An 18,732-nucleotide genomic window follows, 5' to 3' on the forward strand; every position below is an offset into this window, starting at 1 on the left:
GCCTATTTCTCATTCTGATACACATTGAAGCTATATTAGACTTGAAACCTAAAAGACACGACTATTTTTTCCTTGGTTAATGTCTTCAGAAAGAGTGATTGCATCATTATTTTGTCCATTCAAATTGCCCAGCAGACCAATTCCCTTTGCCTTTCCCTGTGCTTTTAAAGGAGATGTCGCCTCTTCTTGGCCTCGCTCAAGAAGATTGCTGTAAGAGGTCGGTCTTGGGTTCCTGGGTCTTTGAGAAAGCGATGCTTGAGTGAGCCAAAAAACTAAATCCCTGAAGCTCTCGGAGCAACTGTTGCAGCTGTTTGCTTGCCCAAAGCAGCACCACTGTTATCAGCCTTCTCCTTGAGACTGATTGCAAGTGCGTTTGTGAAATGAGTCCTTCCAGTGCTCAGAAGGAATCAGGCCATTGAGAAGGAACAGGCTTGGCTGGTTCTTCGCTGACTCCCAAGCTGGTGTCTTTCTCTAGGGAGTAATTCCCTTGCACCATGACTTGTAGTTTTGACAGTCTTGCTCTGGAGGCTGCCTTCCCAAATATCACTGTGTTTTCCTCTCACTGGTCAGCAAAGAAGAAAACGTAATGTGACCTTTGGCTGTAAGGGCATGCGTTCCACCCGAGGTGGCTGTTACGGGGGAAACCCAAGATGCTGAGCCTGCATGTGGAGCTCTCTGTGGACGATGAGCTAACTGTTTGTTCCACCTCCCCTCCAGAACTGTCAAGTAACCCATCTCTGGCTTCGATCCTCATCCCTGCTCATGCCCGGAACCAAGCAGCTGCTTCAACCCCTACAAATGCTACAGCAGCCTCAGGTGAGAATGTGCAAGTGCCTGCCTCCCTCCCCACCCTCGCTCCCCCTGCCCAGGCACCTTCCCTCTCCTGTGGTTCCTGAGCCACCTCGGCCCCTGGGATGAATGGGGAGGAAGGGTTCATTCCAGCATCACCTCAAACTTGTTCCTGGTGGGTGCTCATGTGGGTGCTAGCTGTGGTCACCGACCCAAATCCTAACCCTAACCTAACGCTTAGACTGTTCAACTGTTCGTTTGTTGGTCCCTCCACTTCCACTACTAAAAAAATCATTACCTCCCCTGTTTTTTAGCAATCCTTGTGGGTTGGTTTACACATAATTTCTGAGCTCTCAGACAGTCTGAAATTAATACTGACTTGGAGCATGAGTTTGTGATGCCTAGGAAGAGAAGAAACGCCTAGCTTCAGTACACATGGCCTCAAAGGAGCGTGGATGGAGAGGATTTTTCCCCAAGGCAACAGCACTTAGAAGTCTGCTTAGGGAGTGCAGTCATTGTGCTCACTGCCTCATCTAAGTAGTCACAGTTGCTGCTTACTGAGTTCGCTTGTGTCATCGTGGGGCACAAGGCAGATGCTTTTGGGTTCTGGCCAGCACCGAGTGAATTTTTTTTTGCCTCTCTTGCGCACTCTCAAGTTTCTGTCAGAAACCTTTTAAAAGCTCACTGTTGGCCTGTAGCCACTCTGTATTGCATTCTGTTTCCAGTGAAAGCTTAAAAGCTGGGTAATATCAGTTGGGAGACTCCCAGAGACAATCCTAGGTGTGCTGCAGGATGGAACAGAGGTGATTCAGTTCACAGCACTCTGAGTCAGGCCTGAGTCAGCACAGCTGCTGGCTGTCTCGGGGCTTGGGCAACCAAAGGCAAGCTGCAGAATGGGTGCGCTTGCATACATATCCTGTATGCACCTCAGTCCTGTTTGACAAGGTCTGTGACCCCCTTTTGAGCTGCAGGGAACTTAATCGGTGTAAGACACCTGATAAGGAGAAGCCCTAATTAAAAGGTATTCTTGAAACGTGCAGGAAAGCGTTTGAAGGTTGATGTGCTGGGCAGGTACCTGATATCTGATGTGCCCAGTCCAGCCAGTGCTGTATAGAAAGCCTTTTCCTACTCCAGGACAGACAGATGCACCCAGGTTTGAAAGATGAGGCTTCTCTCTGAAAATATAGTAGCAGTAGACATAAACTACAGCCTCTGCAATTTACGTGCTCTGAATTTAGGAGAAAGCAAAATTGCTGTTTTCCAATTTACTGGTTTTTTCATACACTTGGCAGTATTTTGCAAATAGTCATGTTCTCTGTTTCCCTTTTAAGTGCATCTGTTACTCAACAACAAGTGATGGGGGAAAAAACAGATAAAGTAGTAAAAGTGATTGGAAAAGCTGCAAAATACAAACATGAAAATTATTTTAAGCCCTTCTGAAAAATATTGTTTCACTTAATGGCTGTTTCATGCCTTTTAAGGAGTTTTCTTTGCCAAGATAAAGTCTTCAGGAATTAACGGAGTTACGAAGTCTGTTTTCATCCAGCACTCTTCAAGAGTTCATGTGGGGAGAAAATGCATTAGGCTGAGTCCTCAACATGTTCTAAATGTGAAGTATACTAAAAGAAAAACCAAAACCAACCCCACCTTACTGATGTCAACATTTTTAAACCTCCTGTTTGCAAGCACTGCACCGAATTGGGATAGGACCTCATATTCTTAGTTCAAAAACCAAAAAAATAGCCTTGCAGCTTGGAAAGAAGTTGTGAAATTTAGTATTGAGCAACATGTAGCTTTGGGTTTCTGCAGCACAGCTGGTTTGTAGGTTCTTACTCACATGGGGTTCTCACAACAGGCAGTGGGAATTTCATCAGAGTTATGATTTTTAGGATTAAATCCTTTATGAGGTTTTGTTAATCTGTTGTGCTTTGCATGCTGATGCTACACTTAGCAAGAGAGATTCATAGAAAGGGTCCTTTCTTTCCCTGTACCCCCTGCACATTGCAGAACAGTAAATTTCTACTTCTTCAGTAACTGCTAAAGCAGCATGGGAGCAACTCTCCCACCTAACCCAGGGCATCCCAACAGGCAGGAGGCTTTCTGCAAAATGTTTGCTCATGTGACTAAGCAGTACAAGTCCAGAAACTACATTTTTGAGTGGTGATGATGTTATAAAATGTAGCTCTTAAGGCAGTTCAAAAGGTGAAGCAAGTTCTATGTAACCGTAATTCTCGATGTTAGTGTGCCACTCTTGTCTCCCTCTAGCAAGCAGAACTGATACTGAGGTTCAAGTGTCAGCTGTTATATCCAGCATAGTTGCCTGCTCTGTGAGCTTGCAGCATAGGTGCACATACATGGAAATGCAGTGTACTAGTTTGTCACTGTAGGTAATCCAGCTGGGCTCTTGTTACCTGCTTGCAGATGGTTACTCCATTTTCGTAGCTGTCCTGTTGCTATGCAGCCATGTAGGAATCTCAGCTTTTTGGTAAGGTGTAAATCACGGCTTTTTATCATGCACCAAGGCAGGGTCGTAGTTAGAGAATAACTAGAAAAATTAGATATATTTGTCTGAAGTCTAGCAAAGTAGTAATTGACAGGAGAGGCAGCAGTGGTGTGGTGTTAAGAAATGGAAAGATTGGCTTTTCAACATACCACCTTAACAGTGCAGGTTTGGTCAAGCCAGCAATACTAGCCCTTGGGCTAACCAATATGGCACACACCTGCATTTTTAAAAGCTATCCAAAACAAATAACTTTGTTAACTGGTCACAGTGGTGATTCCAACAGCCCAATACAACAGTAATCCTGGAATCATCATCTTGAATGCAGGGGAATTATTGTAGGTAATTTTTGAGTGTTAAAAAAATGTAATTGTTGTAGATTTCCTCTTGAAGTGTAAAGCTGGACTCACTGTACTAGTGGAACCTGGCTTTTCAGTGGGAGTATGAAGCCCTGCTGCACCAGCACTAGTAAATTCACCTAAACGATGAGAAATTCTCTGTGACATTAGTGGCATGTCTAAAGCGAAGTGAAGGAAAAGGAAGAGAAGAGTTATTGGTCCCCACTTGAAATGGTGGGCTGGCTTTCTGTGAGTTATGCTGGCCACTGATTAAAAACGCCAGTGCAGCTTTTTTCATGTGGATGCTGATTCGGTCTGGCTGTGGGAGGAGGAGGAGGATGTTTTCACAGCCATGCAGCCACAGTATCTGAGAGGGGAGTACACACACCATGCCAAAAGCATATCTGCTTGTGTGAGTACGTGTTTTCCTTCTCGGATCAGCCAGCAGCAGCAGTTAGCTCTGGGTTAGTCAGTGTTAAGATGGGAAGAGCGTAATTGCCATCTGCAGGGGAGCTGTGCGGGCAGGCGTGCCAGCTGGGGTCATCGTCTCAGACATCCCGCCGCGTTGATCCCATGTAATCCCAAATGCAATGGTGTGGCTGAACTTTCAGGAACAAAACAGATTAGAGCTGGTGTTACCTGCCGGTGTGTGGCAGCTGAAAAAGTCTATGATGCCTCCTAAAATAAGATGTAGTGCGTTTACTGTATTCCAATTGAAGGAATTTTGGAAAGCTTTAATTCCTTAACCGGGAGATGAGGGGCAAGCAATTTACTCAGGCTTCTGCAAGCTCAGCACAGAGATGAGCCCAGGACACTTAGAGGAGTAGAACTTGCCATCTCAGGCTCGCCAGTTTTGCTCTGAGCCCTGGATTTCTACATCCCCAGGCAGCAGGCACAACAAGCAAACCCGGCTTTTCTGCTCCTTCCACTTGTCTCCTCAACTGTCCTGTGAGGACTCCCAGGCTGGTGGTAGTTTTGTTTCTGTCTCTTTGCAGATGAGCGGCACAGTCTGTCAGCATTACAAATCCAACCAACTAATGCTGTCATTAGTGCTAATGGGCTTTCTCAAACTGAGTTGGCGTCTCTGTCTTTCTCTAAACTGTAGCCCCATCTTTCCTTTCTGGGAGGTTTCTAAGGAGTGTCACATCCCCTCCAAGAAAGCTGAGGCATTCCTCAGAGGGAAAAGCTGAATTAGAAGAGGTGTTCTACATTGATGAGAGATGTTTTTGCCCTCTGTTTGGAAGAAGTTTTGGAAGTGGCTGACACTTAAGCCCTAATGTTGGTTTTTTTGCTCACACAGGCAGAGGTATCAGGTGGGTAGTTCAGGGCAAAGATGCTGCCCTGACCTCAAGCCATGGTCTGTGGCATAGTTGTCTGTCCCGTACCAGGAGGCTGCATGTCAGCTCCTATCTTTACTCCCCAGCAGGGCTTCCACGGTGGCACAGGCCCCTGCTTTGCAAAGCATACGTTTTAGCAACATTGCTGAAGGCCTGGATTGTCTTCTCTTGTGCCCAAACGTTGATCTCTCATGGTGAGGGAAGAGTAAGTGATGTCTAGAGACCCTCATACTTGAGTTCTGCTCTTTTTCTGGCATTTCAGCAAAGAGATGCTGGAACAAGCTCCCCTTTGTTCCCCAAATGTCCTGTTGATAGGGAGTCAAAGAACAATCTGGAATGTCAAAATATTGCATTTTCTTGCAGGTTTGGAGCTAGTACAGCCTTGAGCAGGCTCTGCATTCTGTCACAGTTTGAGTGGACTTTTATATATTGTTGTGAAAAGCCCCATGTAAATGGTCTTGGGCTGTTTCACCTGGCTTATTTCCTTTTTAACATGTGGCATAGATATTTCTCAGGAACTCCCGCATTAGAGTGATGATAGAAAAGGAGCAGATGTTACATATGTTACATGAAATAGCTCCATCCCCTCCTCTCTCTTTATCTGCTCAGTAGCAATGTAATGATAACGATTTCAGCCTCTGCCGTCTTCAGGAATATGAGATCAAAAGGCACATTTCATTTCAGCAAATGACATACAAGCACTTTTTGTACACATACAGAGAATTCCTCTGCCAACAGTGCAGACTCCAGCTGGACTGCTTGCTTGCATCAGACACGGCAGATGTTGCGTTAACTGGAGTTTATCCATACCTGAAAATTAATCTAGAACAGGCACAGTGAGAGTTTAAACTGTGGAAGCTATTACCTCTCTGGCTGGGTCACTTTTGATTTCCATGGCTGTCGATAGTCTGCCTGCATGTGGGGTTTGGGAACTGCTTGTTCAGGATAGTTCCCCATGTAGAAGGGCGTCTCTCGCGTGCAAGGCTGGCTTTCCAGATCACATGGGTACTGTTGTCATGCTGCCTTGGTGCTTTAGCTGCATGAGCTTTGGTTTTTATCCTGGTGGTCATTCCTTTGTGAGCAAGGGGTTGCAATTAATTTGGGGTGAGAGAAAAGGGAATGGGAAACTCCTGGAGCAGTTTTCCGGCATTCTCTGCCCACAGGCAGATTTCCCTTTCTTCCCACACACTCCTCACAGCATTTCCTTTTCAAACAGGCATCGCCCTCTCTTCCCACTTGTCCTCTGTATTCCTGAATGCTGCCGTTTGATTTCCTATTTTTATTTTCATTGTCTGTGTACGTTACTTCATTTTTCGCTCAGAAAGTGCTGCCTATCTTTAGGTTGCCTTTGCCCATGGCTGCACTCCCAGCTGTGGTCAGGTCAGTGTGGCAGCAGAAGAGGGGGGTTTTGTGAAGAGTTGACTGTTGAGCACTGCCCGGCTGCGTTGTCTCATGAGCTCTTGTGTGCTGGAGAAGTGTTGCTGCACCTCCACTGCCCAGCTGTTGTATGTTGTTGTCTATTATTTATGCTAGTCATACTGTCCTTCCATCTGAGGTCAGTAAATCTGTTCTATCTTTGCATGAGCCCTTTTCCCCATGTCTTTCAAATGCATTGTTTGCACAGTCTGCCCTCTTCTGTAGCAAGATAATAAGTCTGGGGTTTTTTTTTTCTCCTGTTGCAGTATTGATAGCTTTGCTGTTAACCTTGCTTAAATTCAGTGGGAGAAATGCATGATGGTCTCTTGTAGAAAACCTCACTTAGTATCTTCTTTCATTCTGTATTTGTTGAGTATTTTATGTGTTTAACCATTCATCCACTTTCCTTTTTGTGACCATGCTAATTAGATACTACGTAGGATGGTTCCAGATGAAGTTGGTACACTTTTTTCCCTACCAACTTTTCTAATACTAAGAACAATTTTTTTAGAGAAAATACCTGATGTGTATGGCCCATGAAAACACAGTGAATTTCGGTATTTCTTTGCAAACCCTCTGTTTTCTTGGAATGCTTTTTGATACGTGCCCATGATCGTGTGACTTGTCTCTCTGTGGAGCACCGTTCATCCCAGGGAACAGAAGGTGTTGGAGACCATTTACTGCAGACACCCGATCCTGTAACATCACATGCTTGTGTAAACCTCCTTACTGGCTGCAGGCCTCCATGTGAATCTGCTTCAGCAGTTCAGGGGGCGGCAGACCCAACTTTGGTTGAGCAGCACAGAATATAGCAGTAGGCTTGGACGACGGTTTTCTGAGGCAACAAGTACATGAATTGCACATTAGTACACGGGCTGTTCCTGCCAGGGAAGCGGGTCATTGCCTGCACTCATTCACACAATTTGTAACAGATGCATTTGTTACAAGAAGGCCTGGCAATGTGGAACTTCAGCACTAAGGTGGAACGGTGTAGTGGCCACGAATCCTTGATGCGTTGGCTTTGGCAATGCCAGAGTGTCTTGTCTTGCAATTAGAGTTACTGGGCTGTAACGTGGGTGACTTACCCCTGTGTGAGCAATGTTACATTCTGCAAAAATCTGCTAGAGCCCGACTGGGTGTTCATATGCCAGCCTTGCAGCCCTTGAGGTTGCCTGTGTTCTGCTTAAAGACCATCTTCCCACCCTCTCCCCAGACGGAACCTGCACCCCCTGAAGGCAGGAGAGCATCCTGACCAAACAGCACCTCGGTGGGAGTTGCAGGTTTCCCTGTGCAGGGAATGTCATAGCTATTGTTCCAAATGTGTCTGTATTTTGGAGGTAATGCTGGTTGTTTTTCTCTCTTTTCCTTCCTCTCGCCTGTCATTTGCAGATGTTAACGCAGGAGAACGAGTTCAGACCAATAGTGTAGCTACAGCATCAGCCTCCAACTCCACCTGAACCGGTACCAAGCAGCCAGCTGCACAGGAAAAATCACCAGTAATTTGAGTCTTGCTCAGCAACACTGGTCACATTTGGAAAGAAAATTAAAAAGAGGAAAAAAAAAAAAAAAAGAAAACCAACCAACCAACCTGATCATTTTAGTGTTCAATTTTTTTTTATTATTATTATTGTTGTTCTTATTTAACCTTGTAAAATATCTATAAATACAAACCAGTTTCATTGTATTCTCACTCTGCAGGGTGTCCGGGGCAGGGGACTAGGTGGGGGGAGGAGGGAAAGTGGAGCAATACAACACACCAATGTCTCTCTCCTCGACAATCTCTTCATGTTGGAAGTTTGCTGTTGCGTACTTCAGAACCAGGACTCTTGCCTCATGCCCCCTCCCACAACAGAAATGAGGAGGGGGGAAAAAAAAAAAAAAAGAAACCAACCACGAAACAAAACCCAAACCTCATTCTCTGCTGAATTTTTTTTTTAACCTCTTTTTTTATTTTCTTTTTAAGTGAAGTTTCGGACTTTGGTGTAGTGCACAGCTTGAATTTGGTCGGGAGCTTAGCAGGGGTCATTCAACAGAGTTCAGTGATTCTTGTCAGCGAATCCATATCCCAGGTTGTCCGAAGAACTGCCCCGGCTCGGGATGGGGAGCGGGCAACGTGGTAGGAAAATTTAGGTTGCCATGGGGTGAGGGGGAGGGTTTGCCATGTGTTTAAAGGCTTGAACCCCTAGTGGAAGCCTTTCATTTTAAAAATCAGCGCTAGCAGTGAAGAAACCTGCAGCTTCATTATGGGAAAAGCCTTGCCCAAGTGGGTCCTATATAATATAATACACACACATGCACGAGCACACGCGGTTGGCTTTACGGGCACAGTGCCGGCAGAGGCGGCTGCTCAGCTCCCGTCTTCAGCAGAGAAGAGCGAATGAACAAAATCCTTGGGGGGCCGGGGCCCGGCCAGGGATGTTAAGGGACTTTTTTGGAAAGTGGCCACTGTGAAAGCTTGGTGGTTGTTTTTACTTTTCCACACCCCACCCTCCCGCCCCCAGCTCTCGATTTGAACAGGCTTCTCTTCCCCAAGGTGCGTACAGGAAAAGGACACTAGGGTTTATAATGTGAACTGTAACAGTCTACTGGTTTATTTTGTAATATTTTTTTTAACTGCAGTTTTAACTTGCAGGATGCCACATTCTTCGATAGTTCTGATTTTAAATCCACAGCTAGAATCTGTATTTAATTTCAACTTTTTTTAACCTCTTGCTTTTTTTGATCTCTATTTATTGATGCGTGTTGCCACATCGCCATTATGTTTTTACATTGGTAGAATATTAATAAAATACACATCTGAGTGCTCTCGACGGTAATTTGTACCTGCTGACTTGTAGGAAAGCTGGCTATATATGAGTGTGTGTGTATATATATTATATAAATATATACATGTATACATAGATACAATACTGCTTTTTTTTTTTATTTTGTCTACAATCCCTGAACAGTCTGACTGAAGCGTGAGGTGAATGCTTGTTCTAGTCCATCTGTTCAGGGCCTGGGTTTCCTCCCTGCGACAGCGCGTGGTGTGAGCACCCATGTCTCTCTTCCTGCAGTCAAAGCAATATTCCTCGGGAGAGGGTCGGGCGAGCAGCCGGACGCAGCTGCAGCATAGAAACGAGACTTTTGGAGACCTGGTCTTGTCGTAGGCTTGCGGTTGGTGTCCGCTCCCGCCTTACTCTCCTTCAGAGAAACTGTAGTCGCCTTTGGTGCTTATCGAGCTGTTCCTCAACCCGCATGTGTCTAGGGCAAGCGGTGGCTTTTTGGGAGGGCACAGACCTTCGCTTGGCCCCAGGGAAGCGCCGGCAGCAGTGGCTTTGGTGAGCTCGGGGCAGCAAGGGCTTTGCGCATGAGCTCGGTGCGGTTCCTCTTCTTCCTTTTATCCTGTTGATGTGGGATTTCTTTTTTTTTTTTTTTTAATTGCAAGCTGTCTCTTAGCAGCCCTGGAGCTCATAAAAGCCCTGCCAGCTCCCTCCTGCCTGACGCACAGTGTGGGGTTTTGGGGAGGCAGGAGCTGTTTCAAGAGGTGAGTGACCACCTACCATGAAACCGATAAACCCTCATGTTAGACCCCTTGGCGATTTGCTGTCTGGCAGATACACAAAAACAAACAAAGGCTCTACAGCGTTCAAGTGTCATTAAATTCTGGCTGGCTGCAAAGGAAAGCACACCCATGCTTAAAAACAGAAAGCTTTACAAATCCTGACATGCAGTTTAATATAGGAAAGGCTGAAGAGCATCTCAATGCGAGAGCTCGGCCAGTCCGTGTCCCGAAAGGTAAGTGGAGGGGCTTGGTTGACCCAGTGATCCAAATAGATGCGGAGACTCAAAAAGTAGGGCAGTGACAGGGTCTGGATCTGCTGTGTAGGCGAGGCTGCTGGAGCACTGGCCACAGATGCTGGTATTTGGAGGCAGTAAATACCGAGTCTTTAAGGAAAAAAAAAGAAGAAAATAATGAAGAAAAATTGCTGCTTGTGCCAGGAAATGTGGCTTTTTTTTTTTTGTGGTGGTGTTTTTTGTTTGTGGGGTTTTTTCGTTTGTTTTTCTTCCTTTAGGTCTGGTGGAGGGGACTTAAGAGCTTTTCTCTCTGGTTTTGTGACTGTGCCGGCGTCTGTGTGTGTCTTGTGTGTGTGTGTGTTAGGTTGGGGGGAGGGTCGGGGGTGCCCCTCTGGTTTTATTTCTTCTATTTTTTTTTTTTTTTTTTTTCAAGGATCATGACAGGATCACACACTCTTTTATACAAGTTAGATCCAGGTCTTTGAATAACCTTTTTTTGTAAATAAGAAGAAAAAAAAAAATAAAAAAAAAATAAAAAAAACCCAACAACAATGAAAAAACAAAGCTCCTCACCAAATTCAAGCTTGTACATTATTATTTTTGGTTGTTTTAGAATTTTGAGTTTTATTGTTTTGTATGTAAATATGTGGACCCAGGAACTGTTATTAGTGAGCAAAAAGTTACCGTTCAGGGCAGTGATTCTGTTTAATAATCAGACAAATTGTAGACGAGCTTTTTAAAGCCATATAGTTTTAACTCTGTACAGTAGGTACCGGCCTGTATTATTGTAACAATAACTCTAGCGATGTATAGTGTATCTATATAGTTTGGAGTGCCTTCGCTTCCATGATTTTTTGAATTTTATTTCCCGTTATTTCCGCGCCACCCCCCCCCCCACCCCGCTTTATTAATGATGTCTCACACCCTGAACCCGCATCTTTGCTCCCCCCCTGCTCTGCTTTCTAACTCTTTGAGTGCTGTAAGGTTTCGGTGATACCCTGATCAGTAGCGGAATGAAAGGAAACCGTCTCCACCGCCACCCACGTCCTTGGAGCTGTGGCTTGTTCGGGATGTCTCTAAGTTGCCCACCCTGCCAATCCTGCCCCCCCCACACACTTGCAGCCACTGGTTCCATTGGGACACTTGCCCTCGCAGCTCGTTTAGAATTTGCTCGTCTCTCCCCCCGCCCCAAATCCTGCACCCAGGAGCCATCTGGGCTGCAGCAGCTTCCAGGAGTCTTGGCCTTTCCACCCCCCTCCCTGTGGCTGTGCCAGGGCAGTGGCCGGGCCCGGGGGGGCGGAAAGGACCCGTGGGGAGGGGAACCCCCAGCACCCCACAGCCCTCAGAGCCCCCTGGCCACGGTGGGAGCTGGGGCACAGCTATAGGAGACCACGGTGGTTTTTTTCTGCCAGGGGAACTTTGTGTTCCCTTTCTCTTCTCCTTATCTGACCCTCCCCGAAGTCACTTTTTGTTTTCTTGAGATGATCAGTTTAACATGACTCTTGATTTCTTGTGCCCAGCACGAAGGCCTTGTTTCTAAAACTAGTTTTGCTTGTGTTTTACTACCTTGTTAGTATTCCACATAAGATTGTCTTGAATGGGAAAACACTTAACTCTTTACCAAACCAAAGGTTGCTGTTTTATTTCGGAGCATCTCGTGTTCATTCCAGTGAAGCAGAGGCTGCACTTTCTTTCTGGTGACACGAAGGTCAGTGATGCCAAGCTGTTGGCGACAGTCCGCTCAGAGCTGTCCCTCTCTTCTTTTACTCTCTTTCGGGCTTGTTTTTTAACGCGGTCTGGTCTTGGTCTGTCCTTGACGTCAGCCCTCCTGTGGCGTGGGTCTCTGAGCCGGGCTTGATCGCGGTCTGTCTCCCCTGATGGACACCCGGTCGAAACGCTGGTGTTCTTTAATATAAGATTTATCTACCTTGCTAGGAAAAAAAAAAAAAAAAACAAACAATAACCTGCAAAAGATAATTGGCTGGTAGAAGATCCCCAAACACTTTGTCCCCTTATTTCGAAGCCAAGCTGTACCTAAAATAACGGCAGGTGCCCGCGACTTGCAACTTAAATTCCCCCCTGGTTTTCAGTACTTAGGAAAGTAGAAGTCTAAGCAGCCTGTGAGACTCGTGCTCCTGTACTGGGAACCTCGGCCACCACGGAGAAAAAAGGAAAAACCGGTGAGGAAAAGCACAGTAGGGTATTCGGTCCAGGCTCTGCCTCTCGGTGCTGCCTGCCAGCGGGTACCCCTGGGGGGGCAGCTGATTTCCACGGGGCTCTCGGCCGGTCCTGGCCGCAGTTGGCTTCGTTTTGCAACACTGCAATAACAGCAAAACGACAGGAAAGGAAAAAAAAAAACAGTACCTAAGGGGTTAGCTCGAGAAAAGTAGCTTCCTTGTGTTGGTCTTTCTCAATTTATTTTTAATATATATATATAAAAAATATATTTATATATATATAATTTGCTTGCCTGTAAAATTTGCGTTCATTAATGTGTTGCTGATGGATCACTTGGGCCTGTACACACCGATTAGCGTGACCACTTCCATCTTAAAAACAGAAATCTAAAAATTATATATATATTAAGGACTGTGGGTTGTATACAAACTATTGCATACACTTGTGCAAATCTGTCTTGATTTAAAGGAAAAGCAAAACCTGTATAACATTATTACTACTTGAATGCCTCTGTGACTGATTTTTTTTTTTTTTTTCATTTTAAATATAAACTTTTTTTGTGGAAAGTATGCTTAATGTTTTATTATTTCCCCCGCCCCGTTCCCCTTGTAAATACGTTTTGTTCTGTGTGACTCGGTTCGGAAATAGTTAACTGGTACTGTAATTTGCATTAAATAAAAAGTAGGTTAGCCTGGAAATGAAATTTAAAAAAATACCAAGTGTGTGGTCTTTATTTCAAGAACTTGCCCCTTTCTTTCCTCCTCCTCTTTCCCTTCTCTACCCCTCGTTCCTCGCCCTCACACCTCTTTCCACTCCACGAGAGTAGGTGGACGTGAATCTTTGTAATAATAATTAAAAAAAAAACCACAAGAAATAAGCATGTTTTCTTAAATGAGCTGTGCTATTCCATGCTATTTTTCAAGAGTTGCCAGCTTGTCTAGAATACCATTTGATTTGATGGAGAGAGGAACCCTGGGACACAAATATTTCAAATTAAAACCAGCTGATCTTCCTTTACCGTCCACCTATAGATACAAACTTAAGAACCTGTGTAAACTGCTGGCTTTGAATCCTGCACTCATGGTTGTTTGGGGTTGTTTTTTTGGGTTTTTTGGGGTTTTTTTAATCATTTGATCCCATTAGTAATGTTATTTGGTGGTGATCTGTAAAGTTTGTCAAGACCACGTCCAGTGGACCGTTCCTCCAGCAAATCAGCACGTAGCTATCTCTGAGTTGGGTTTCTGGTACTGGATAATGTATGTATTAAACATGACATGTCTATTAGCGCAAAAGAAAAAAGAAAAAAGAAAAAAAAAAAAAGAATAAAATCCTTTTTTGGGCTGGCTGACCTGGCCGAATCCATTCTGTTGCTATCCTAAAGGCTAGATGCGAGGTCATGTGACTGCTGCTTCAATAAAAACAAATTTATATTGCAAATGAGCCTCCTCTTGGTTTGTTCACCTGCCGCGAGCTGCGGTCGTCTGGGTGGAACCTCCTCTGCTGGGCCCTGGGCAGGAGCCTCCGCTTGGGGCTGCTCCGGGGGTGGTGCGGGGGGTGTCCCAGCCAGGGCTGGGGCACAGGGACAGCTGCCTCCGGACGGCTGCTTGGGGAGAGACCTCGGTTTATTAGACAGGTCCCCTGCTACATTCCTTAGACGTCCCCCGCTCCCAGGGCTGGGCAGCGGCAGTGACCGGAGGCTCGATGCCCTGAGTGGGTCTGCACCGTAAGCGTTGCGTGAGGCTCCCTCCGACACCGCCTCTGCTGGCTGCTGCGCACGGGCTCCCCCCGACTAAGGCATTTGGGGGCTGTTCTCACCCTTCTGGGTGCTGAAGCTGCGCTCCTCAAAGCAGGTGCCAGCCCCTCCTGGCTCGCTGGTGGAGCTAAGGGTCATCTTTTATTCAGCCTCTGCCCCAGAAGCAGCACAGGTGGCTGGCTGCTGTCCCGTCGCTTACGTCGGTCCCACAATGTCACCAGGATTCAGGCTGCATGTTGCTTGTGTGCCAAGAGCTGGTCTGCTCAACCATTCCAGCCCTTGGCGTTAAGGGTGGCTGGTTATATCTGCAAGGGCATCGATGCCTGAACTGCAGCTCGTCACTGGGTGAGTTTATTGATTTAAAGTTTGCTGCTGGTGGGGAGTTCGTCACAATTCTCAGCGATTCAGGATGGTGGTTAATTATTCTTGAGCACTTCTCTAGACACACATGCACTAGGGGCCTCCTATCTCTTCTGACCTTCTTTCACCGTGAATGCGAGCTGTGGGCGCTCTTTCCGCTTTGTTTTAGCACAGGAATCCTCTGCTCCAGCCTCAGGTCTCTCTTTTGAACACCAAAGCCCCTTGGCTGGGACCCTGTCACCTCATAACTTCTTGCTAAGCCGACTGGAAGGAGATCTTCAGCTCCTTCACATCTTTTCTAATCTTTCCAATTTTATCTCCTCTACGGTTGTTTTAACACTCTTCTTAAGCAGTGGGTACCAAAACCAACCAGAGGTTTCCTACAGTGGTCTTCCCAGTGTCAAATGCAGGCACTAGAGAGCATCTTGCAGCTGGTGCCTCTGTCTCCTTACCCGAGGACTGCATTTGCCCGTCTATGTGGAGGCTGCAGTTGTCCACTTTATCCATTATCCCCTCCTCTTGCAAACCCTGCAAAGATTACCTACGAGACCTTTTACACCTTCATCCCAACCACCATCTAAAGAGAAATAATGAAGCACCTTAGCATCAAGAGCCAGTCCCCACACAACCTTCCAGGGAAGAGTCATCCTGTCACCATTCCCCATGTGGAAATACCTTACGATACCTGTCTGTAAGCCAGGTTCAAATCCACTAAGTTGTCATCACCGATGCCTTTGGATGATTTAAAATGCTAACCAAACGCAAAGCGGTACCAAGGTGAATGCGGTACAGAAGTCTGCTCCACTGATGTGCTCTGTCTTTATTGACCAAACTTCCAACCATCTGGCATGGAATTAAAAGTCGGATTCGAGACTGCTGGCACCATTTGTTATCTATCTGGAAGGCGGCAGATTTCAGGCTGCAGGTGTTAATGTCCAAGCGGCTTTTTCTTTCTGTGGGAGAAGAACAAGAGCCACAAAGGAGGAGGGGAGCAAGCTGCGGAATGCGGAGGGGAGAGCGGGAGCGCCGCGGTTTGTGTCTGAATCGCCGAGTCCAGTTGCTTGGAGACGGCAAGCCCAGCCGATGGTACACCACCTCGTTAGCCAGTCTTGGACCTCGCTTCCCTCCCTTGGCTCTGGGAAGGGCTTGGCTGGGTCGTCGTCCTCTCTTCCCTCGCTCGCTTTGGTGGGGTGGCGCTCCTGGCAAGGGCAGGGCTGCTCCGTCTTTGCTGGCTTTGCTAAACCAGTCGTGCCCAAAGGCTGCAGGGTCAGACCTGACCTGCTGCCAAAGCCGAGCTCTGGTGGGAAAGGAAGGTGTGTAGGTAGCAACACCGGACAGGGCACAGCAGAAAACCCAGGCTCGTGTCTTGGTGTGAATGTCACAACTGCTGAGGCGCTGGAGCGGAGCCCAGTCCCCCAAACAAACCTCTGCTGGTGCTCTTTGCAGGAGACAGTGCAGGTGACAATGGTCAGGGCTGTAAGGAAGAGCTGGACTTTCGCAGCAAACACCTGCCTTTGGTCAATGCAGGTATGCAGTCCTGGATCTTGTTGCACACCTAGCTAGCTCCCGATGTCCTGGCACAGATATTTTCTTCTTAGTATATCCTATGGCCCTCTGAGAGTCTGCTCGGTTGGTCTTCCATGTAGTCAGCGGAGTTAAAGCCTTTGCTTTCAGGGATTCTCCGCTCTGTGCATCACCCGTCTCCTCCAGCATTCTCCAGAGGCAAGGCTGGGTCCTCCAAGGCAAGGCAGGTGGAGAACAACCAACCTCTTCCCTTGTGGAAGCTTGCGAGTGGCTCCAGCAGAGCATCTGTGTCCAGGGTGCTCTGTCAGGAGAGCTGCAGCAGGTGGTCTGAGGCCAGGGCAGCCTGCAGAGCAAGAAAATGCAGCTTGTGGGCAAACAAAACCTCGAGCCCAGGCAGAGATTCTTGGCTGAGCACAGCCCCTCCCCAGCAGAGGAGTCATGGGCCTTGCATATGGTGGCAGGGCCCTGGGGTCTGGGTATGTAATGGATTGCTGAATAGAGAGATTGGGGAGGGGGGTTCGCTTTTGGTGTTGTACTTTTTTTTTTTTCCCTAAGCAAAGTTTTTAAAAACTGGTCAAATCCAAGACTTAGGACAGGGCACTTCATCCTCGCTTGTTGCTTGAACGCCCGGTGCTTTACACCACCTCCCCGTGGCGAGCATCTGCGGGGTGCAGATGTGGGCTGCCGGCACAGGAACGCGCAGCAGGTCTTCTCAGAGGGAGGCTGTGGCTGCTGGGAGCAAGGTGGGGTCAGACGCGTGGTGGGAACAGCACGTGAGCATGAGAGGAAGCAAGAGGTGTTCCAGCTCCGCGTCCTCCTCTCACCAGCCCGCTGGCTGCCCCGTGTTTCCTGCAGCGTGAAGGCAGGCGTGTCCTCCTCCTCCATCTGCATCTCGTTCCTGTAACCAAGTCCTTTGCCAGGCAAGAGTGCTTGGGAGCTGGATGGTGATTGCCGGCAAAACCCAGGTGGTTTGAGGGCATTTTTGCTCAAGGAGATCATCGATGTTGTTTGGGATGCTGTTGTTTGTTAGCAGTCCTGTGAAATAAAGAGGACCATGCAAGCTGGAGAGCCTCTGCACCTCACTCCTCTCTCGAGATTTTTGCTTCAGGACACCAGGCCTGGGAACGGGTTGGTCAATGGAAGCTGGTTCTGCTGGAGATGGCAAACTTGGGGCCTGCACAGCAATGAAAAATGGCCTACGTTTGGCTGAAGGAGGAATTACATGGGCAGCTGGAGAAAGGCTTCAATAAGTAAGGAACCAACATGGTGTTTGCAAAAGGATTTAAAGGGAAGGGCTGGCTGTTACCAGCTCAGTAATAAACAAAAGGGAGATTCATTCTTAGGGTCAATCCTGCAGCAACTTAAGGAGAGAGGAGGGAATGCAGCTTTTCAGTCTCCTGAATGCTGGTGGGAGCTGCTGCTTTCCAAAGGCTAGCGATGTACAGCAGTGGATGAGAAGATGCTGGCTGAGAAGGGTGTTCAGGAGAGCAGAAGGGGTAGTGGTCTGTCAGTCTAGGGGCTACGTAAGAGCCCTGGTTACATATTTCAGGCTTCTTGCTGCATCTGTATGCAGAGCACTGGTGTTGTTCACGCTCGGTGCTGACGTTGTCACCAAGAGCAACAGCATCGGGTCCTGGCTGCGCAGCTGCAATCAGCTCACAGCAGTTCGCGCTGCAGGTAGTAACAAACGCTTCCAGCCGCTGCCCCGAGGAAGAGGATGAGCATCCCCGCGTGCAGCACTGGATGAGGAGCTCCAGGACCGGCGAGGAGTGTGGGCTACTATGAAAGCTCTCAGTTGGGAGAGCTAGATGTGATAAATGTCAGGCGGCTGGGCAGTGCAACAGGTCCAACCAGCCGTGGACAGGCGGCCGGCTACGATGGTGAGTGCGTGCAGGGGCAGGCACAGCTCTCAGGTCTGTTGGGGACAGTGTGCTGAGCCAGGCTGGCTGGGGAGGGCTCTGGCCAGTGGGATACAGGTGACCAACCCAGGAAGGGAACAGGAATGGGACATGCCTTCACAGTGCTGTGCAAAGGATTTGGGCTTTGGCACGTGGGAACAGGCCAAGAGAAGTGGCCTGGACTCCAGCCACGGGAGGTGGAGGAAGAGGTGCGTGGGGTTGATGCAGTGCGTGGGAGAAAAGGAAAAATGAGAGGGAGCGATACGATCGGAGCAGAGAGCCGGAGCTGCTGCTCCTCCCCAGGTTTCAGCGTACACCCTTCCCACTGGCCCGCTGGGGTTTTCTCTCTCCTGTCTGCTGAGACGCTTCCCCTGCCAGTTCCACTCCCGGCGGTGGCTGTGAGGAGCGGTGGGGGCCTCAGTCCAGTGCCGTCCCAGGCAAAATGAATTTACTAGTCTGGGTGTACGGGTTAACATCTTGGGGAGGAGTTGGCAGTTCTGGCAGATATTCAAAACTATTCCTGCCTCTCTGGTGGGGTGGAGGGCACAGGTATGAAACAACAGCTCCTCTTCCAAGCCCAGGCCCGACTTTGGAGGTCACTGAAGTGAGGAGGCTGGTGCATGCCAAGAAGATACTGATTCACCAGTCAGGAAAGTGCAGGAAGAGCTGCATGAAGAGGCTTTTGATGGAAGCAGGGAGACAGGACTGGGAGGAGGTGACGTCAGTATCATCAGTGCAATTGGACCTTGCTAAAAGCCTTTGGCACGTGAGGATGGCTGCTCTGTTGGGCTCAATTCAGCCTCTGGCACACGTGAGGGCTGAACTGAGCCTGAAAAAGTAGCAGGCAGATGTTAAGTGTAAG

At 47.7% G+C, this 18,732-nt stretch overlaps 1 protein-coding gene across 3 annotated transcripts in view; it reads left to right on the forward strand.

The window, feature by feature from the left end:
* GSK3B (glycogen synthase kinase 3 beta) overlaps nucleotides 1-13,657 on the forward strand; it is a 158,900-nt gene extending 145,243 nt beyond the window's left edge. For 2 of the 3 annotated variants that reach the window (XM_065631608.1, XM_065631617.1), the window contains 2 exons: nucleotides 718-816; nucleotides 7,770-13,656. In XM_065631608.1, coding sequence (XP_065487680.1) covers nucleotides 718-816; nucleotides 7,770-7,837 — 167 coding nt within the window. In that variant the 3' untranslated portion in view covers nucleotides 7,838-13,656. Of the gene's footprint in view, nucleotides 1-717; nucleotides 817-7,769 lie in introns of all 3 variants that reach the window. The other variant, XM_065631626.1, reaches the window with a different exon arrangement.
* Nucleotides 13,658-18,732: the final 5,075 nt, after the last annotated feature.

This window comes from Caloenas nicobarica, chromosome 1, assembly GCF_036013445.1.
Source record: "Caloenas nicobarica isolate bCalNic1 chromosome 1, bCalNic1.hap1, whole genome shotgun sequence".
NCBI lineage: Eukaryota > Metazoa > Chordata > Aves > Columbiformes > Columbidae > Caloenas > Caloenas nicobarica.